Source organism: Thalia democratica, chromosome 1, assembly GCF_965202585.1.
Source record: "Thalia democratica chromosome 1, ktThaDemo2.hap1.1, whole genome shotgun sequence".
Lineage (NCBI taxonomy): Eukaryota > Metazoa > Chordata > Thaliacea > Salpida > Salpidae > Thalia > Thalia democratica.
The window spans coordinates 51,129,979-51,153,019 of record NC_139165.1 but is presented as its reverse complement, the minus strand read 5'-3'; the positions used below and the strand labels follow the sequence as shown (position 1 = coordinate 51,153,019).

At 26.5% G+C, this 23,041-nt stretch overlaps 2 protein-coding genes across 2 annotated transcripts; both read left to right on the top strand.

The window, feature by feature from the left end:
- Positions 1–4,375: 4,375 nt before the first annotated feature.
- Positions 4,376–4,963, top strand: LOC145837294 (protein CREG1-like). The gene has a single exon (XM_082945105.1). The coding sequence runs from the start codon at positions 4,376–4,378 to the stop codon at positions 4,961–4,963; it is 588 nt and encodes a 195-aa protein (XP_082801231.1).
- Positions 4,964–12,192: 7,229 nt separating this feature from the next.
- LOC145837285 (intermembrane lipid transfer protein VPS13B-like) lies at positions 12,193–22,977 on the top strand. The gene has a single exon (XM_082945093.1). The coding sequence runs from the start codon at positions 12,193–12,195 to the stop codon at positions 22,495–22,497; it is 10,305 nt and encodes a 3,434-aa protein (XP_082801219.1). The 3' UTR covers positions 22,498–22,977.
- The last annotated feature ends 64 nt before the right edge of the window (positions 22,978–23,041 follow it).

The window sequence follows — 23,041 nt, the reverse complement described above, 5'->3', positions numbered from 1 at the left end:
AAGCTTACAATAATTGGTCCTTAGACCTGGTGTAAGAAAAAACCTTTCGGTTGGCTAGTTGAACACCATTCGGATACATTTTGGAACACCACTCGGATAAAAATGTTAAACTTTAAACAAATTGAAAAAGTTACTAATGCAAAATATTAATAAGTATCTAGTTCGTTAGTTTTTTAAAAACAATTAAATATAAACCTAAATCCTGTTACTATTAACAATGTGAAAGTTTTGCCTAAATTGTGAAGTTAACATCGAAAACAAAACATTTTATATATAAGAAACTAAAAAAGAAGTACTAGTCAAAATTTTTAATTAAAGTGTCTAAACATTAGAAAAACATATTCAATGGTATGTAAACAAATCACCTAGTCAAACAGTTCCAGTTAAAACAATTTTGCTAAGAATTTATTTTAAATTAAAAACAAAATATTCCAAAAAAAAATTATAGTAGACGTGAATTATTATGTTACAATTCGATAAAAAAGATAGATTGTGAAACAACGTTTTTATATCTTTGCGAAAAATAAACAACATTTGATTTGGTCAAAAGTTTCCGAAGTAAAAAATAGAACCCTTTACCCTACTACGAGTTGTAAAATCACTCAAAAATTGTTTTTTAAAACAGTTTTGATTAGCTAATTTTGAATGAAAAGTTTTATTTTTTAAGTGTGCAAATTTCATAATATACAATTTTTGTAGTTTATATTTTTTTTTTACAAAAAAACCTACAAAACAACATCATTTTTGACGAAAATTTTAAATAACTATGTAAAAAACTATATATGATATCAAACATTTAACATATAGACATGAGTTTTAAATAAAATATTTTAAATGAAATTATATTCAATGAATTTTTTATTATGTTTGTTTTTTTTTTCAGATGTTGAAAAGGAAAAAGGAAACGCTCCTGGACCCAAGTCAGTATTAAATTTATTAAGTTGTAGTTATAAAGGCACAATATTTTTCAATAAGTGCTATAAATACTCAAACATAGGTCGTATGGATATTTTCTAAAAACAAAAATTGTAAAAAATGGTGTAAAAATATTGAACATGATCAATTTTAATAAGTGTAAGTTTTAAACTTACTTAAAATAGTTTCTTACTTTTTATTGTTCTTAAAAATATCTTTGAAACACTAAATTAAGTGTCTAAACATTTTTCTTCTTGTAAACTTAGTACTAATATAGATATCTAAAAAATCACAACTAAATGTTTTTAGTAACGTAAAGCTACAGATAGATATGTGCATAAATATTAAGTTATATTACGTGTTTAAAAAAAAAAACTTTAAGATTTAAAACAAATATATAAGAAAAAATTTGAAAACTTCTGAAAAACAAGTAGAAAAACAGTCAAAAGCTAAAACATAAAGCAAAGTACTGCTTAACAAATTTTTGTTTTTATTTTAGAAACTATTAAAAAAATAAAAACTGGTTGGGTGTCACTTTTGCACAAAGCATCCCTTTTGCACAAAGATGCTTTTGCACGGCGTCTGTTATGCACGAGTCGTCATTTTATCTCAGTGTCACTTTTGCACGAATTCATTTTAATCCTGAACTTAATCCCAACTCTCAATCTAACTATAATTCTAACCCTAACCTTGACCCTAAACCTGATTCTAACCTTAGCCTAACATTGACCTTAACTTCGTGCAAAAAGAATGCTTGTGCAAAAGTGATGACTCGCGCAAAAGTGACGCTCTGTGCGAAAATTACGACTCGTGCAAAATAGACGCCGTGCAAAAGTCATTTTTTTTCAAAAGTGACTTTGTGCAAAGTAGAGCCGTCTCTATAAATACTATAACATGCACTATCTCTTTTTGTACTATTGTACAGTTTTTTTCACAAAAAATTGAGAAAACTAAATTTTATCTGCAAAAAAAATTTAAATGGTATGGCACAATATTTTTTAAACTTTAAAACAAAATTTGTTTTTGATACATTTTATATATTAACTTAAAATAATTTTGATCATAAAAAGACTAAACATATTAGTCTAAAAATTGTTTTTCATTCAAAGCAGTCAGCTATATATTAACTTAGTTTATTTAAATTCAAAAAACTGTACACTTAAAAATACTTCAACTAATTTTATAAACTTTTAGAAACAATTATTTATTTTAATTTACTTTATATTTCTAAACACTGAGTTATAAATATAATAAACACTAAATAGTACACAATGTATACACTAAATTAAAAAAAAATTTTTATTAAAATTCTTATTCACTTTTATTAACATGTTTATAACAAGTCAAAAAAATAAGTTTTTGTTCGAAAAAAAAAACTTGTTGTTGATTATAAATATTTTTTAATTTATCTAATATGTGTTTTTTCTTGATAAAAGAATGAAAAAAAACTTTATAAAAGACTATGATGTAATAAAAAATCTAAATGAGAATAGTTACAACATTAATTTGGATTTTCCGCAATTTTTTGGATACCATACAACCACAAACATCTAAGTTTGAAGCTAAAGTGTGTTAAGTTTTAAATAGTGTAAAACTTTTTGTATTTAATATAATAATAAAGCTATATGCTATAAGTTCCCATAGACGAAACCTAGTGCTTAGTCAATGGTTATTTTTTACTTAGTGCTTAGTTAAACTAAGATAACTTTAGAAACCTAGTGCTTATCTATATTAAGATATAAATAACAACGTATAATTTATAAATCTCACATACCTATATTAAAATAAAGTTATCCGTTTATGTTTAACATTGTTTCACTATGCGTTTTACAAGTTGTCTTATTTCAGTTTAAATTATCAGTTGTCTTTGAATAAATACTATAGAAAATTAAGTTCTTTTACTAGTTGTATAAACTTTCAAAAATTATCACATAACTCACACCTAAAGTAAAATTTTAAGCTCAAATTAATAAATTTAAAAGCTTGATATAAATTCAAAGAGTTTAGTAAGTTATCTAAGTTTGAAGGTACCCAAAACGTAAAAAGAATGATTGAAAAGAAAACTATGCAGAGTTAAGTTTATTAATTTTTAAAGGTAAATAAGAATCCATAAATATTTATATTCAAAAAATTACTTTAAAAAAAATTTAATGACTACTTTTAAATATCTGAATTTCTTAAAATTTCCGTGAGAATTGAACAAATGTTATTTAAACAATGGTCAGTGTGTTTTTATCAAGTCATATTTGTATTACAAAAATGACCAGTAAAACCTTGGGAAAATCCTAATATGCTTTTGTTAATGTATATAAGTGCTAAAAAAAGTTTTAAAATAGTTTGATAATAGCTATGTATATATGTTTTTAAGACAGTAATTTCTCTGAGATCAAACTGTTATAAATTAAATTAACTTAAGAAAACAATTTTATTTTTTTGAGATGCTTTATTGTAAGTATATTTTAATTAATTTTTGAAATAGTCAGTTTTAAATCACTTAAAATCTGATACATAAGTTATTTTGCTGTTTAAAAAAACAAAAGTTTATTGAAACAAAAAACTTTATGTGAATACTGTAGTTTTTTAATGATTTTATATTTGCTAAATTAAACTACTTTGTAGTATAATTTACTTTAAACAGCTGTATAATTAAAAAAATATATATAGCAGCTATTTGAAACTTAAAACTTAGAAAAAACATATGAAGATATTAAAAGTAAAAAAAAAAAAGATTACCGATTTACAAAAATATTGATCGGGTTAAACTTAGCAAATATAACTAGTTATTTTTTTAAAGACTATGCTAATTAGTTTTAAAATGCATTAAAGTTTAAATAGTTAAAATTATAATAAAATTAAAAACTATAGTAATAAAAAATAATAACTACTCTACTAAGTAAACATATTGAGGGCATATTCAGTTATTTAGAATTTTTTTGTACATAATCTTGTATTGCTCACATATAGTGTTTTATAATATAAACTAAAAAATTAAAGTTTTTATCAAAAACCGTTATAAAACTAAACGACAATTGATTTCATTTCAAAATACTAATAAATTAATAATTTTTTGGAAAAAAAAAAAATTAACGATGCTCGTGTGTACGTGTATTTCCTTATCCAATATTTATACTTTTTGTTTTTAGTTCAATATAATTTTTTGATAAAAAGTATATTAAAAATATTTGTATATATAATATTGGATTTCTTATACTACTTTTTTGTTCAGAAAGGATGGATTTTACATGTGGTAGCTTTTTCATGAATATTTTTTAAAGTACTGGAAGTCCAAACTGTAGACGTTTGGCTGTTAATTCTTATTCTAAGTTGTCATAAACTTGAGAATGGAAATATTTTTGTGTTTATGAATAGTATCTGTTAAATTTATCTAACTTTTTGTTTTCAATGTTCGCTTTTATTCACTTAAATTTACCTTTTAGTATTTCTAATAAATTCGAATAAAATGAAAGCTGCATCCTATATCTTAATACTTTTTTGTTTTTACACGACGGCGTTCTGTTCACTTCATTCAAGACCTCCTCCAAAAGAAAAGGCGGTCATGGCGAGATACCTAGTTCATACAAGCGACTGGTGTGTCATAGGAACTATATCCACGATGAAGGGACAAGAAGGAGCTCCGTTCACCAACATTGTCTCAATGAGCGACGGTCCTGTTGACAATTCCACAGGCGTGCCTTACTTTTACGTTACCGACCTCGATCAGAGCTCTGTTGACATAAAAAGCAACAACACGGTTTCAATTTCGATGAGCGATTCCGAAACAGGGTATTGCGAAAAGCTTCACCTCGATCCGGAAAGTCCGGTTTGCACGAGACTTACGATGACTGGAAAGTTTGTTAAAGTCACGGATGCCGAAGAAATCAAGTTTGCCGAGCACGCACTGTTTTCAAGACACCCTGTGATGAAGTCGTGGAGCACCGCGCATTCGTTCTATCCCGCCAAACTTCAGCTGGATTTGATATGGTTGATAGACTTTTATGGCGGAGCCGCTATTATTGATCCGAAAGAATATTATAAAATAAAACTTTAGAAATTATTTGTACATATGTATATGTCTATAAATAAGCTACAAATGATTTTTTTTACATTTTATCAAATAATAATGTTTTAATATAAAAGAATAAACTTCTAATAACTATTCGATTATTTCTATAAAATTATTTTAGGTTTATTTAAAAACTTAAATCATTAGTAAAAGTTCTAATTGAAGTTTGTTTATATTTTAGAAATTTTTTGTTCGATAGGTAAGTTATAGACGAGTAATACCATTTAAAATTTAGAGTAAAGTTTTAGCATATTAAAGCAACATATTAACGATTGTTTTTAAACTAAAATTTCAACAAACCTAACTTAAGTTTAAATTCTAAGTACAAAACAAAATATAAGCTGCTTTACTTGGTTCACTTTATTTTTACAAGCACAAATTCTTATTCCGGAAGGAATTCTTATACACTAGATGCTAATGGATGGAATATTAAAAGCAAAGATATGGTTATAAAAATTAGATAAGATAAAAACTATACATCCATAAAAAACTACTAATACTACAAAAAGAATAAAAATAAAACAATAGAAATTGTACAACTTCATCATCTAACCAGCTTTACTTATAAGTTTAAAATTACCAGTAACATATACAAAACTTCAACAACTATAAATGCAAATAAATTTGTAACTGTTAGTTAAAAAAGTAAAACATAATTTTGACATAAAAAGAATAAAAAAATAGTTTTGAAACATTAAGTAATAACTTGTATTCATTTTAAGTATGTGTATATAATAAAAAACGTACTGAAAGGTAAAAAATAGTATAGTTAACTTCTCGATAACTTTATGAAACTTTTTTAGTTTTTGAAACTACTTAATAAAATGAAACGAAAATAAAAAATAAAGTTAAGACTTTAGGTATATTTTATTAAGAGTATAAAGTTAAAATCAGTGTACTTATACTCTTGTAATATGTTTTAAATCAATCAAGGATCTGTAGTTGACAACGAACAAAATTTTATAAAATTAAGTATTGAATTAAACTTAAAAAAAACTTTAAAACTAAAAACTTGCATATAGGATAGTTTTTTAGTTACAGATTAATCTTTTAAATTTTTTTACTTTAATACAGCTAATTTTATAGCTGTTTAAATTATTAAATTAACTATGTAATAAGATCAAACTTTATTGTAATTGATATTTATTACACAGCAAGATATGATTGCACAGCAAGACTTTAAGGTATAGAAAAGTTAAAACATAAATAACGAACACTTGCTGTTAAAGTTTTAAGTTTTAAGAGTTTACTTAATTTACTATTTTGTTATTAGTGTAGCATAGTTTGCGATACTGTACAGTGTAATTGCCATATTTTAAGCAGTTAAAAACCTAACGTATTTAACACTCATGCTTTACACTTTTACAGTTTATGTATAACATGCTTGAAATAAACATATAAAGAAAACAAAGTAAAACACGCTTGAATAAATAGCTAAGATTAGTGAAGTTCTGTTTCTCACAAATATGGTACGTATGTTGTACTGCACGGTAAATACTACAACAAAAACAAAGATATCAGAGTTTAAAGACTGAAACTTTTAACAGTCAGAGAAAAACACCTCTACAACTAGTTTCAGTTAATTTAATGCTACTTAACCTCAGACACGTAGAAAAACAAAGCAGCGATTAAAGTATTGAAACTAAGCCGATATTAAATAAGTTAGGCTGTGTTATTACTTTTTATTGAACTAAAAAAAAAACGTTCAAAATAATTGTTTCTAGGACCTGGTGTACGAAAATACTTTCGGTTCGGTTATCGAATCGTACACAACTTGAAAACCTTTTAATGTCTTGTCCAAGACTGTAACATTTTTAAATGTAGTTTTAGGTCTTTTTTAAAATAAGATTTAAAAAAATAAAAAAAGATTTTTGTGAATGTGATTTTAAATTTTGCATATTTTAATAGTAATATTTTAAGAGACGTAAATTTTTAAAGTTTCACAAAAATATTCAAATATGTGTGAATTTTAATGTTTGACACAATGTTTTATTAGGGGGTGTCCCTGTTAGGCTGTTCATTGAAACTAGAATACATCATATTTATTATGTTTCATAATTATCACATTTTAAATTCATGTAAAAATAGCAAAAAAAATTTTTTTTTAAAGTAAGGAAAACATCAGAAGAAACTCACTCTCCCCTCTGCAACAATAAAAGTTATTAAACGATATTATTTATAGATTTAACTAATATTGAGATAATGTAGTTATTTTTTAACAAAGAAAATTTAAAATCTTTTGTAACTATAAATCTGTCTTTAAAAGTTGTTTATTGAACAAAAAAAAGTGCTCAAAAAGTTTGGTCTGTACTCCAGATGTACAAAAAAAAAACCTTGTGGTTATCAAGTTTAACACCATAAATAAACTTTAATACTTTGTCCAAAACTATCTCCTAAATTCTAAAACTTATAAGCAGTATTCTAAAAACTATTTTATAATTTACTTATACAATTTCTTATTAATATCTGGTTTGCCACACACTCAGGATTATCAGGACACTCATGATTTTTAAATCTTAGGATGACTCAGGAAGTATTAGGACACTATAACTAATTAAATATGTTTAATCTAAAAAGATACTTTGTTTTAAATAAACTACATAGTAAGAAATAAATTTATTTATGATAAAATATAATATTTAGTCAACTTTATTTTACAATATCGTAATCAATATAAATTGTTGTATTGATATAATCGACTTATATTTACAAATAAAAGCGATTAAATTTTTAAGTTTTATTAGTTTATGATAAATAAGTTTAATTTTATTTATGTGTTTATAAAAAACAATCTTTTAGTCAAAAAATTTAGTTAAAAATGACATCAAATATAATATATTTTCAGTTTGATATTGGTGCGACATCATCCTAGTTAATTACTAAATATAGAGTTATTTTATAACTTTTTTTTGTTGAGAACCTAATTTTTATTTGTTTTAAAAAATAAAAAATACTTTTCAAAAACTTGAAATAAACTTAGAATGACTTAGGACAGTTTAAGGTTACTAAGGATAGTTAGTTATACTCAAAGAGCGGACATAGATGTAATACCCTATGTTAACTGATGACAAAAATGTATTTCTCCACACTAGTTTATAACCATAGTTGTGAGCATTTAATGTTTCCTTTCTTTACATTTTGTTCTTAAATAACTATTTTTTAACTTACTAGCAAAGTTTTGTTCAGCAAAAAAAATAACACTTTAAACCATAATTAAAAAAAATACCACAACAATGAAGCTTACAATTAGAAACTATTAATAAAGGTTTAATGAAAGGGCAGTTAAAGAATAGTTAAAATGGTTTTTTGATAAAAATAATATTTTTGGCAAAGTTACTGAACAAATAATAATAAATTGTGTAGGTATGATTGAACACTCTTCCTAGTTTTAAATACAGTAGTCAAAAATCTCAAGTCCATACAGTAGTCAAAAGATCATAAGTTCTTTATTGGTGGACAGTTTATGGAATTACTTAATCAGAAAATCAATTGATTAATAAACTTACATTTAGCAAAATTATTGCAAATATAGTAATTGAAAACTTGTATAAATACTATTTAAGATCATGATATCATACTGATTAAGCTTCAAGTCAATTTAAAAACTGATCCAGATCTGGAATTGGTCTTATATAAAACCTTTACAATCTGTAAAATATTTTTTGAAAAATTCAATAGTCATTTTTTCTTAGTAAAAGTTTATGTTTAAGAAACAATCATACTAATTTTATAACAAAATATTCCCTGAAAAATCACAAGTAAGCTAAAAAGCATAAACAAGTTTACAGTATCACTATTTTTATAAATTGTAATTGATATTTGTTCAAATGTATTGTATAGGTATACAAATACTTTGAAGTCTTCTCTCCTTATTTAAAAAAAATCTGTAGAAAATATCAGCAAAGGTAATTTTTTTACTTGCTATTTATTGGCATATGTTCATTTAATTATGTTAATGTTGATTGATTCACAGTGATTTTGCTTCCTTGTTTTTATGTCAAACTAATACTTCTAAAAAAATTTAAATTCCTAATTGAATCAGTCTTAGCACATTATTTAATATAATTATTTACTTCTTTAGTTGGTTGGCCAGATAAAGCAGAGTTTTGTACATAACAGGCTGAATTTCTTCAACATAAGTTTTTAGGAGATGCCTTACTTTTGGTAATCAATGTACTTTTATTAAATAGTACTTTTGCTTTTTTTTATAGCTCAAAAAAAACTACCGTTGTGCTTTTATATAGTAGACGTGTTAAAGCTCTTTAAATGTGCTTTCATTTTTATTTTCATGGATTTGAAAACTTTTATTTTAATACTTACATTTTTGTGTTCAATTAAAAACTTTAAAACAACTTAGCGATTTTGCAAACTTACGCAGATATATTTTCCAATGTGTTGTTAAGCCTTGCCTATTGACTAAAAAATTTATCACTCCCATTTTAGGTAATAAACAGATGAAAAAATAACTGCTAAGTTTAGTTTGACATAAAAGATTTGAAAATTTTCAGTTAATTTACCATTTATAAGGTAGAATCTTAATTGCTCCATAAAAATTTATTTTTTTAAATCTGAGTTTTTGGAATTTTGAGTTTTTGATATTTTGCTCAAAATGAAACTAAAACTTAGCAAGATGTTTTAAAAAGGTTTTCAATAGTACATAATTAAGTTTAAATAATTATTTTTGTGTTTACGTTGCCAATAGTAAGGTTCTTGTTTTGATCCTGAACTTTATTCTCAAAAAATTCTGTAAACTGAAAATCTGAAATAGTTTCTACATACTAAAGCTTGATAAGCAAAGTAAAAAATATTCCTAAAATAAAAAGTATATTAAGAGCATATGGGGGTCCTAGTTATTTTGATAAGTTGATCTTATTTTGTCAAGTTTTATGTAGACTATCAGAAATTTATAACTGCTTAATAAAATTCAAAATAACTTTTAAGATATAAGTGATTAAATTTGGTGTGCTCAATAGGTTCCTAATAAAGGGCACGAATCAAAAACTTGAAAAAAGACAGTATATATTCTCCTTCATTTTTAACCAATCTTCAAATTTTCATAGTAAGTCCATTACTAGTATTTAAGTTTTATTCTATGCATTTTTTTTCTTGTATCAAAGTCTTTTAAACTATATAAGAAATGTTTCCTGAAATTTAATTAAGGTCTATAGCCCAAAGAATGAAGCAATGTTAATTATGTATTCAAAAAAATATCCTACCTATGCCCTTCAACTAAAATAGTTATTTCTGATTATAACCTTCTGAACATATGAACTAGACTATTTAGAAACATATGCTTTATCTTTGAGTAAAAATTGCTTTTGTATTACTTGAAATAATAACAAAGTATAAAAATTCTGTAAGTATTAAAAAATAAAATTATTACTGGTGTTGTCAAAATAAAACTCAACACCACACTATAATGATACTTTATCAATTTTATCCTTAAACTTTTAAAAATAAATGTTAATTGTGTTTTTTACTTACTGTTTAGATCAGTAGTCGTCAAGCTAATCAAATTCTGTGTACACCAAGCTGCAAAAAATAAAATTGGTGCACCCAAAATCTAATTTTAATAAGGGCCGCTAGTGGTTGGACTACGTAAACACTTTTATTAGTGCATATCTCCTTAAAAGTCATAACTCATGTTATATTTACATGTAAGCCATTTAAACAACTAAAGCTGAAACGTTTTATTTGATCCTCTTTTTAATTGACCTCTTTATTTGTTTTACCTTACTTTCACAATGATGGCTTTGTCTTACATACTTATTAATTGAACACTTCTCCGCAATTACTACAATCAAAATCCCCAGTTCAGTGTTAGTTAAATACTTTATTAAATATTAACTACATACTTAATCTAACTTTATGTATTTTTTTGTAATCTCAAAATTTCGTACAACCTTAAATGAGTTTTGTGTACCCTAAACATTTTGTGCACCCCAAAAAAATTTTTGTGTGCACCAGTGTACACCTTGACAAGCACTGGTTTAGATGATAGTTTTAAATGTAGTTCTAGAGCTGGATAAAAATATATAAAAGTCGTTTGCTAAGTTAATATATATTTTTGTACGAACTAAATTAAATCCTAAACTTTAAGTTAAACACAATTTACAGGTATCCTTTATTTATGATGTAGTGAAATTTTTAATTTTAAATTCTTAATACAAATCTTTTTTTGAAATTGTATAGGTCGAATTATAACTAAATAACTAAGCAATAGATTTATTTTATTTAAAAGTTTAAATAATATTTAAATTAATTTTAAATAGCTTTAAAATAGATTTTAAGTATTATAAGCTTTATTTTTTTCAATATGTTATGAACAACAATAGATCAGTTGTACTAAAAATTAATTTCAAACTATATATAACTTGAGCTAAAAAAATCAGAAACAAACTATTAAAACTTAGAATTTCGATTAGTACTACTATTTTTTACTTTTATGCATAAAAAAAAAGAAGTTTAAAATTATTTCTTTTTATATTGCTTTTCGAGATCAACTTTTTATGCTAACATCAGGGCTGCCAAACATACTCAAATAATTCATGCAACTCAGGCTTGTTTGAATTTTTACAAAAATATTAAGCTTATTTGAAGTTTTTTTTTAAAAACCAAGGATAGTTTTTATGACTTTGTTTTCTTTAGATTTCTAGTCCCTATGTTATTTTTACGATATTTTATGTATTCAAGTTTGAAATAAAGTTATCTTTTCAGTTTTTTTTTCTTACTGATTTTTTAGATATGTAATTAATTCTCTCTAGTGTGATGTAACTTTGCAGGTCTTTTTGCTTAAAAACATGACAACTCTGATATGAGTTTTAAATCTCAAGTTGCTTAGTTACTAGGTTATTTTTGTTTTGAAGTTAAACTTCAATTTTAGCCTTGAATTTAGTTATTTTTTAAAAGCTTCAAACTAGAAATTGTGTATAGGCATAATAGTTATTTTTTGATAATTTTATAACATGCTGTACTATTCTACAAGTAAACTATACAATAGTTTATGTGTATAAATTTTTGATTTTTGAAAGTTACAGATTAAAATGATTTAAACAAACTAATAAACACTGTTATTTGTTTTTTATAATTTTTCTAGCTTTCCAAACCAATATATTTTATTAGGCATTACACTAACACTATCCCACTAATATTCAACTATTATTTTGCAGTTAATATACAGTTTTAACTAACTTATTTTGAAAATGAATTAAATAATGAACATACTAAAACTAGAATCATATCTTTCACCAATCCTACTTAGTTACCTTTCAAAATATATTGAAGATATTGAAGCAAAAAATTTAAACTTATCAGTCTGGGGAGGAGATGCTGTCTTGAATAATTTAAAATTTAAGCTTGATGTTTTAGATAACGAGTTAGGAAGCATACCTTTTAGTTTTGTTAGTTGCCAAGCTCAAGAACTCACAATTCACGTACCATGGAATAAGCTTACCTCGGAATCTGTTGTTGTCACACTAAATACTGTTGAATGCGTTCTTAAACTTAATTGTGAAAAGACTGTTGTAAAAACGGTTAAAAGTGAACAAAAAGTGTCAGAAACAGCCCAACAACGCTCTTACATTGAAAATTTAATTAGAAAAATCAAACGTAATGTGATATTCAATGTAAATAACTTAATAATAAAGTATGTAGAGGATGATATTGTGTATTCAATTAACATTAACACATTAACTTATAAACCCTGTAATAAAAGTTGGTCTAACGATTTTATTGATTTAACTGAAAATGAACCATTTTTGCATTACCTTTGTAAAATAGAAGATCTTACAATTTGTTTAGACAGGCTTGGAAAAACTGGAAATATTGATAATTTTGAAGAACCTATGCTATTTAGATGTTGCATAAATATAAGACAGCATTTTAAATTTGATTCTTTTATGTCTAAAAAGCCAAGTGTTAATAAGATTGATTTTAAGATAGATCAATGCCATTTAAATATAAGTAAAAAGCAGCTTCCTACCGTATTACATTTGCTAAAGCTCTGTATATACTTGTATTATAAGAAATTGAAGACTAATCATTCAATAATTATTAAAGAAGATGATACAAAGGATGAAGAGGATAAAGCAGATGGGTGGGCATCCTGGGCATGGTCAATGGTTCCTCCAATTATGAGTTATGAAGAATCTATAGATAATGTTAACCCTTTAGCTTTATCAATTAATTTATATATTAAAAATTTTTCATTGACACTTAAAGACTCTGGTAGTATAAAAAACAAACATTTTTTTCATAAAAACAAGTTCAGACCAGGTTGTTTATGTCAAATTCAAATGGAAGGTATATCAGTAGAATTGTTTGCTAGGGGTGTTGAACTTTTTACTTGCAACTTTTGTGTATCATTAGCTAAGCTTGTTTGTGGAACAACAACTACTGATTTAAATACAGATAGAAATAATAGTTCAACTGAAAGCTTTGTTATTGCTTCTGCTGGTAGTTCTACCTACAAGTTTGCTGATACTTCTTTATTTGATCCTAGATCACCTGAAAACAACAAAGAGTCTACAATATATAAAACAAGTAAGGAAGAGTTTATGAGTTTTTCTTCTAGCGAAATAAGTAGTGCTTTTGCTTCAAAATATTTTTATTGTACAAATGATGGAAGAAGTGAAGAAGACAAAGAGGAAACTAAATTCAACAACTATCTTGGAAATTTATGTCTGACTGATTTCAAACAGTGGCATTGCTCTCAAGAACGTTCTTACAAGCATTTAAATTTGGGAGGAGAAAATTTTAAGTTTTATTTAAGCTCCCATACAATCAACTTTTTTAACAGGCTTATTTCATGGAGTAAAAGTGAACTTATCAAGGAGTACAACTTGAAACCATTGGAAAATGTTGAAGTTGTTAAAGATGCACTTCAAATTAAACCAAAGTTTATTCCAACTCGTTCAACTTTAATTGATTTAGGCAGGCTTGAATTATTAATATTTTCATCACATTTAATTTCTTTAAACACACCTAAGTCATTTTTAAAAGTTTCTAATGGTATTTCACATTCATCAACTCATGAAAATATGAATGAGGCAGTTATACCTTGTTTTGTTGTTGTTTTCAACTCTATGAGGTTTAAAATTTCCCAGCCAATGTATGGAACACACCTTTCAGCTTTAATCTCTGGGTTTTTAGCTCCATCTAAGGAAAGTATAAAAACTTGTTATACCACCTATGATTTAGATATTGCAAGTGTAAACTGCTATTTAAGTTCTTCTAAACTTGAAAGATCTTGTAATTTTTCTTTTGAAAATTCAGAATGTTTTTTGAATATTTCTGGAATATCAGTTCAGCATGACAAACTAGAAGGTGAATTACTGTGGAACAAAAATATATCTATGATATCAAACCAAAGTAAATTATTTGTAAAGCAGATTAGTACAAAAACATGTTTATTAGATCTTGAATTTTTTTTACACCTTGTAGATTCTTGGTTATTCCTTTTTAAACCTGAAATTGAGGCTAGTAAACTAATAGATATGAATTGTTTATTACAACAATATAACAAAAGTAGTGATATTATTCTTTTCAGTGAGTTTGAAAATATTGTTGTGGAGTCAGCCACAACATTTTCCTACAAAATTCTCGGTGGGGCATTACAGTCTTTAAAATTATTTTGGGACTTAAATAACATTAAGTATCCTTTTTTACAAAGTAGCTGTCTGATGAAACAGAAAACTACTTTAAATGATTTTAAATTTTACAAGCCAAATAATACTAACATATCTTTTTCAACCAATTATAATGAAGATTTATGGAGTAACAAAACACACTGTATGTCTTTTGTTTATAAGGTATCAAATGAAGAAAACTTAAAAACATTTTTTTTATTGAATACACACTGTATAACAATTTATTTTGATTTAACAGTTTTGTCTTCTTTGTTGACATGTTATCATATGTACCCATCATACATAATGCCTGCAGTTTTTGATTATTTAGAAAGAACAGATGAAGCTAAAATTTTACCAAAGAACAATAACAACTCAATCAAACTACCAATAGATCTTTCAAAAACAGTTTTTCAAATTGAAACTGAAGGAATACAAATTTTTGTTTTGAAGACTAACTTGAAGTTCAGTCCTCAATACAAGCCTAAAGTATCATTTAGTTTTTTATTAGCTGAAGAACTTATTTACAAAGACTGTAAAGACTTTAAAATTTGGTCTGTCAACTCTCCTGCTGTTGTTGCTTTAACTGCCGGATATAAAAAGGTAGATTTAGAATCTAGTTTGATTAAAACAGGTTTGAAAAATAACTTAAGTAATGACATTCAAACTTTAAACATAGGTTTTGAAACATGTGAAGCTTTTTCAATTTGTTGTGATAATTCTCATAAGGACTCAGATGTGTTTTATGATCAAGTATTAGAACCTTTTCAGGCAACTTGCACAATTGCTTGTACTAAACAGGTTAATGAAGCAGTAAATACATGTCTACAAATTCACTTAGATGTTGATCCTGTTGTAGTTAGTGTTAATTGTAAAAATCTTCTGTTACAAGCAAGTCTTATAAAATACGCATTAAATTTTTTCAAAGAAGTTTATCATAAGTACAGTAAAAAGGCTAATGTAGGGTTCCAAGATCTAGAAAAAACCGTTAGTATGACAACAACTACTGCTTCAGAAGGTAGAGTGAAGTCTAAATTAAAAACTAATATAGTTGATGATAAAAGTACAAAACCTAGTTGTCTTAAATCATTATGGCTTCAATGTACAATATCACGTATAGATTTCAACTTGCTTGATGATGCTTCTAATTTTTATAAAACTACTTGTTCTCTAGAGGACATTAGTTTTTCATTAGATAAAAAGCCAGTATTTTTAAAACTAATTTGTTCGTTTAATTCATGCAAGTTGAACCAGTATGCTAAATTTAAGGAAAAAGAGTCTTCCTGTCTAGATGGAATAAGCTTACAACCTATATATTCAGAAATACCTAGTTTTGTTAAAGCAGATGGCTTTGATTCAAGTTTTTTTAGGTTAAAGTCTCTTGTAAATTCTAATCAAAATAAACTAAATGATGAAAAAAGACATGGAAAGTTTGTTGAGTTTACTTATACAAAGTGCGATGTCAATGACTGGCACAAAAAAATGTATGCTGAAAAATCAAAAGAAAACACATTAACAATTACAGAAGACTTAAATAAACATGGTTTTCATTTCGAAAATTGTTTACATGAAGTTATTTTTAATGTACAGCCCTTTGATTTTATTGGTAATCCAAGTGCTGTTGAAGATTTGATTTCAAGAATGTTTACTGAAGTTTTTGATTTGTTTAAAAGTAATAACAGTGAAGGCTATGATAAATCTATTAACACAAAATCTTTTAAGTTGCCACGCATTCATGCAAATATTAATGGGTTTCGTCTGTTTGTGCCACTTGTTAAAAAGAACATCGATTGTAAAGATTTTATTGATAACAATGTTCTTATTTTATGTGTGAGTAGTATAAAAGTAGACCCAAATCCAGAAAATCCTTTGACAAGACTTGTTGTTTCTAGCAAAGTGTTTGAAACAGCTCACTCACTTGATCTGTTTAATTTAGCTGGATGCTGTGTAGAAAATTTACAATTTCAATGTTTGATGGAGGACATATGTGTAGGTTTTTCAAAGTCATCAGCTATTGTTAAATCCATTGAGTTATCAAAACCTTGTGATAACCCTGCATTACATTGGAATAAAATAGGTAATGTTGAGTTAGGAGCTTTATACTATCCTCTGCTTGACCATTTTGATCTGATTGCTATTTACGCACCACCAATTAAGTTTTTAAAACATAGTTCAAATAAACAAGTTTATGTTTGTGCCAAATCTTTAGAAATAAATGTTTTGACTGATTTAGTGCTTTATTGTTCTAAAATTCAACTATTGTTTCTTGAAAACGCTAGTTCTGTATTAAACAAGTTTAGTTTAAAAAAAAGAGAATCAAATATCAAGTTTGAAAACCTAAACGATACAAATACAAGCAATTTTGAAGACTCCAGTTCAAAAGCAAATAGCTGTTTGCATGTTAAACCTGCAAAGAAAAGTTTAATGGGAGAATATTTTGTAAGTGGAAAGAATGTAATTTTAAATTTTTACAATACTTTAGAAGAATCATTACAGTATAAATTTAAACCTTTGTTTCTAATAAGCTTAATTGAACCTAGTTTTTGTTTAAAAATATCAAAACAAGAAGAACAAATTTTGTTTCATTTACACGACTGTTTTGTTAGTACAAATAAATCTTCAGAAGGTGTGAGTAGTAATTTAGAGACTATATTTGAGTCTACTGCAACAGGTTTTAAGTCCCGTAATGGTGTACCACCTTCATTTTTCGAAGCACTTATTACTAATTGTTTAACAAAAAAAGCAGAAGTTAAACTAAAGATAAAAAAAGATCTGAAACTATTGATAAGTAATTTACTAATTAAGAATACTATAACTTTTCTTGACAATATCATAACTGTATTAAACACTGCAAAAAATAGTTTTGTACCAACTCCTGAAAAACAAAGGCAATCAAGTTCTTTAAACTTTCAAAGATTTTGTTTTGAGGCACAAAATTTTTCTCTTACGTTGGTCAATCAATCTGCAAGCTTTAAGGTATACCTTTGTAAACCTTACATCAATCAAACTTACTGTGATAGTAAAATAATAAAAGAACTTGTAATAAAGTCATTAAATTTTAGTTTAACAGATTTAAAACCTTATAAAACAGTTCAAATGATTTCTCCATTTAAAGTTTGCATGGAGTATTCTGAAGAGCTGTTTTGTTTAGTATCTGATAGAGTTAGAAATTTAAAGCTTAAGTTACTACCTCTAAACATAGATGTTAGTCCTAATACTTTTAAGCTTGTTAAAGGCTTAGTACATACTTGTAAGGATTGGAAAAAAGATATTCTTAAAACTTTTATAAAACTAAATAGTCTTAATGAAACAGTTATAAGTTCTTCTACTTCATTTGAATCCCTAGATGAACTACGTTTAGGTTCATATGAGTATGTTTGTGCAGAAAATGAAAATGAGATGCCTTTGTCTAATCAAATTATGTTTTTTCAAAGTTCTGATTGTGGAGTCATGTCTTGGTCTTTCAAACAACCAGCAAAAATAACAAACATTAAAATTGTCCCATTAATGTTCAATGATGTTTCAAACAACCAAAATACCTCTGTAAGCTGTGAACTTCAAAGGTACAACGAATTTTTAGAAACATTCGAAATTATACAAAGCTTTTGTCTTTATGAGTCACGAAAAGTTAATTTGATGTTGTCAAACAATAATGAAGGAACAAGCTGGCGTATTGTTGTCAACAAAACGGTTCTTCCCATAAAAATGCTTGCTGCTAACACAGTTGTAGATTGTACATTTGATAGTAAAGATATGCCATCACTTTTAATACACTTACAGGCACCTAACTTATGCATTAAGTTATCAGAGAACTCAAACAACTATGAGTGCTCGGAAATGAAGATAAATAACTTTGATGTCAGTTTGAGAAATAGTAAAAATAGTTTAACAGCTGTTGTAAAACCTACCTTAGATATCTCTATATTTTTGATGGATTATGAATATTTGACTTGGATGCCTTTATTAAAACCATTTAAACTTGGATGTAACATTTCTTACAACCTTAAATCATTTACAATATTTGCAAATATCCTTGAAACTGTTGAGGTTAGAACCAGTCAAAAATTGTTAAAGTCTGCTAAAACCCTAGCAAATGTATGGAAATGCAGTGAAAATAACTTTGAAAATATTTCAATAAAGCTACAAAATACAACTGATCAATTGTTTTATTTTGGCCAACATATGAGAAATGAATGTATTGAACTAAAGCCTTTTGAAGAAATTTTTTATACATGGAAGAGCAAGATCTTCGATCCTAAGTTACATTTGTTGTATAACAATATATGGTCTGAACCATTTTCTGTAACTAATGATAAAAGTGAAATTGTACGTTACTTTACTGAAAATGAGTTTGTTCTCATAACTATATCAACAACAAAAACATTGCAAAAAATTATTAGTGTTTCTAGTTGCTTATCTTTTACTAACAAACTTCCCTTTGATTTAAGTTTGAAAGTTACTAGTGTTAAGTCTACTTTTAAATCACGTTTAAAAAGTGAACAAACTAAAGAGTGTTTAATTTTTGCTGATTTAGTCCAGAAATGTTGCATCAATGAAAAACAAGTAGCAAACTATAATCACTTTAATAAAAGAACACGTAATTTTATTGAAATTTTTAATAATGAGTCTAAATGTTTTGTACAAATGGTTTTTGAGAAAGAGGCTGTAACAGGTAAAGTTAAAGTACTTTTTATACCAGTGTTTCTTCTAAGATCCCATTTACCTTCAAAGTGCACAGTACATATAGAAAATAGAGTAAGTTCAATAAAACATAAAGTTGAGATGAAAGGTTGTGGAAGTAAAAGTTTTCTTACTAATTTAGACACTGCATTAACTTATCATTTGAGTGTACAACTTTCTGACGAAAACCCTTTTGATGCTGCTATTCCAATTAATGGAAGTTTATTGGAAACTTTATCAAGCATTGACTATGCCAGTTCCTTTGACTATGAGAAAAATTATCCCTATAGTGATAGCATTGATTATAAAATAACAGATGAGAGCTGGGAATGTAAAGAAGGCTCAATAAAAGTTAGGCTCTCGCTTTCTGATCATTCTTTATTAGTTGAAATTACTCCTTGGCTTTTAATTAACAACAAGACAGACTTAGATTTAAAGTTATGTTATAAATTAAGTGAAGGCATAAATGAGACTACTTTGTACTCTCATCAAACTGTTGTGCCTCAACATTTTACTAGTTCCTTTGCTATACAAGCTTTTAAAAGTATGAAAAGTAAGTGGTTTGATATTAGCAAAGACATTTCTCATCCTTCTAGATCAGACTCTAAGCAACATATTACGAAAGTTTGGCATGAATCTACTAACGTAATACATTTAAGAAAAGAAAGTTGTGTTATTGACTTATTAATGTCATGTTCTATAAGATTTGGTATTTTTATAGTAGACATTACACCCTTGTGGTTTGTTTTGAATACCTCTACTAAGCTTTCAAGCATAATGTTATATCCATTGATTGGCGAATTTTTTGAAACTGATAACTGTAACCTTGAAATTTCAAATGAAAATTTAACACCCATTTTGCATTGGAACATAATTCAAGGAAGAGTTATTAACAGTGAAAGTATTGAAAATCTTAAAAAAGTTGATCCAAGTATAACTAGCTTAGATAAAAAATCAAAAACTGTTCTATACTATGATGAAACTTCAGATAGGTGTTCTAGAGTGTATAGTTTGGAAGATAGAACTTTAGCTTTTTTTTTCAAAGAAAGTAGCTTTATTTCTGAACTGAAAAATGAATTTGTAAGAAACGTTTATCATTTTGAAACTGCTGACAACGACTTTGTTCAAGTTTTACTTACAAGAGAACTATATAATAACAAAATATATTTAGTTTTTTCTGATGTTATAAAACACAATCTTACTTTTTCAAACTATACAAATTTCGAAATTTGCATAAAAGAAGATGAAAGTATTCAATACACTACTCCAGAGCTTATTTTACCTGCTAAAGCCACACAAGTTAAATATGAGAGTGTCAAGATATCGCAAATATTTCCTTATTTAAAAGCAAAAGCTCCTGTATTAAATTTTACTATAAGATTACAGAATGAGAAAGTGTCTACTGTATTTTCGCTAAGCCTTAATCCTGGTAAATATGAAGTTGTTTTTGATGATGGCTTAGTTTTATGGTGTTTAGTACATGAGTTTAGTCCAGTTTTGATAGAATTTTATGAAGATGAAAGTTGTTCTAGTAAACACATCCCAATCAATGCTATTACTAAACAGTCGATATGTATTAAAATGAAAATGAATAATTTTAGAATAGCTTGTTTTGACGATATCAGTTATCCTTTGTACAGCTTAGATGTTTTACAAATTAGTATACAAAATATTCTGCTAGAGCTAAATAATAATCAAACTAAGAGGTCTTCCAGCTTATGCTTTATTTTCGATGATATTCAGTTTGATACCCATGTTAGTACTCGATATCCTGTTCTACTAACTTCTAAAGTATTAAATTCTGATTTTAAAGAAAAATCATTTGCATTTATTTTGAATTTTAAAAACCTAACAGAATTAACCTCTATTGACATTAAGGTGAAGCCAATTGAAGTAATGGGTGAACAGAACTTTTTTAAAATAATTGCAAACTTGTTTGATAGCTATTCTAAAGTTTTTTTACATGAATTTTCATTGGATAATGAAATAAAATTTGTAGATTTTATCAAAAGAAGTTCTAAAACCGTGTGTCAATCTTTGCAACTTACCAGGGTTTCAATCAATGCCTTTGAAATTTTGCTAACTATAAATGCTTCTTTTAAACTAAATGTAACTCTGCACAAAGGATCAATTTCATTTACTAAGTTTAAGTGTGTAAAGTTAAACTGCAGATGGTCAGATCTAGTAGAAGAAGGCGTTAAACATTATATTGCTGATGCAGTTTTAGGTGCAGGTTGGGTTTTTGGTTCTGCAGATATAATTGGTAACCCGTTGACTACTGTTAAAAATGTTCATAAAGGTATAAAGGATTTTGTGCTAATGCCATATAAGAACATTGGTAGAGGACCCTCAGCATTTGTTTTAGGTTTGTCAAGTGGAATTTCTTCTCTTTTAAAAAATATTTCGTATGGTTTACTTCAGTCAGTAACAGGTGTTGCAACTGCTGTTTCTAGGAACATTGAAGTATTAAATGATACAGATGATGAAAAAAATATTTTCTTTGCTGAAGTTCCAGGTATAGAAGACAAAATTTATTTACCTCACAAATACCATGAAAGCCAAAGAAAAAGTGTTAGTTACATGCGAAAAATAACCAAGTCAGTTACCAAAGTTGTGACTAAGCCTCTTGGTAGTGCATCATCAATAGTTTCTAAAGTTGGAGGTAAAATAATTACAGGCTCTGGGTTAAGTTTAGAAAGCAAAAATTTGCATTTTAACTTGTCTCACAAAGTTAGTTCTTATGAAACCTCAAAAAAAAAGTTTCAGGAAAGAGCTGCTCAATTTTTAGAAGTTTCTGAATGCTCCCTGACATGCTTGTATGTACTTAAGTGTTATTTAAAAAACACAAGTTCAACAGAAAGAGATCAAAGTACCCGGTTTTGGCTTGTCAGCAACAAGGGTTTGTTTATATTTCAACCAGATGATACTGTAGAATTTTTAGAAAACATTGATCATTTGGTAGTAGTTCCGAATAGAAAAGGTAATATAAGCTTCATCAAATACACTGAAGACTTCATAGAGGAAGACAGTTCTGTTAATGACAAGGTTGTTAGTTATTTAGAAGAGCAACATAGTACATCCAGTGAGCTGAGTTCTGTAGAAGTAGTGAATATTGAAGACACAGTAGTATCAGAGTACTGTGTTGTACCATTTGAAACCAGCCAAGCAGAAATATTTCAAGCAATATTGAATTCTTTCATAAACAAGAAGTGAATTTGAAAAACAGTTGCAAGTCAAAAACAGCTTGATAGTATACTTTTAAGTTTTTAACAAAAAGTTACAAACGTTTTAAAAATATTTATACTACTAATAGTTAAGTTTAAGTTAAGCTTTTATCGTTTTTTTTTATAACTAAGTAAAAACGCATTTTTAAACAATTTTTGTTTAAATTTGAGCATATAATTTCTAATTAATTTATTCGTTTAAAGTTTTAAACATTTTTTATATAATTTTTTAATTACATTTTTGTTTGTTACATAAAAAGTATTTAACAAAACATTTTAATTTATATCATCATTGCCATAAGTTTTAGCTATCTTAATCAGTATATTTATAAAGTGTTCTTTAATTCCTTACAAATTACTAGTTTACAATCCATGAATAACACCTTAAATTTTTTTTAACTATTTTGCTACATTGTTTTTTCTAATGTTCTTTAATAAATTTTTATTTTATTAATTTTCTATATTTAGTGTACTAATATTTTTTAATGCTATCGAAAAGCTTGACTTTTATATGGTTAAAAAAAAATAATATT

Bases quoted from the DNA above. Each gene is read 5' to 3' on its own strand.
- LOC145837285 (XM_082945093.1), top strand. From the start codon at position 12,193: ATGAACATACTAAAACTAGAATCATATCTTTCACCAATCCTACTTAGT.
- LOC145837294 (XM_082945105.1), top strand. From the start codon at position 4,376: ATGAAAGCTGCATCCTATATCTTAATACTTTTTTGTTTTTACACGACG.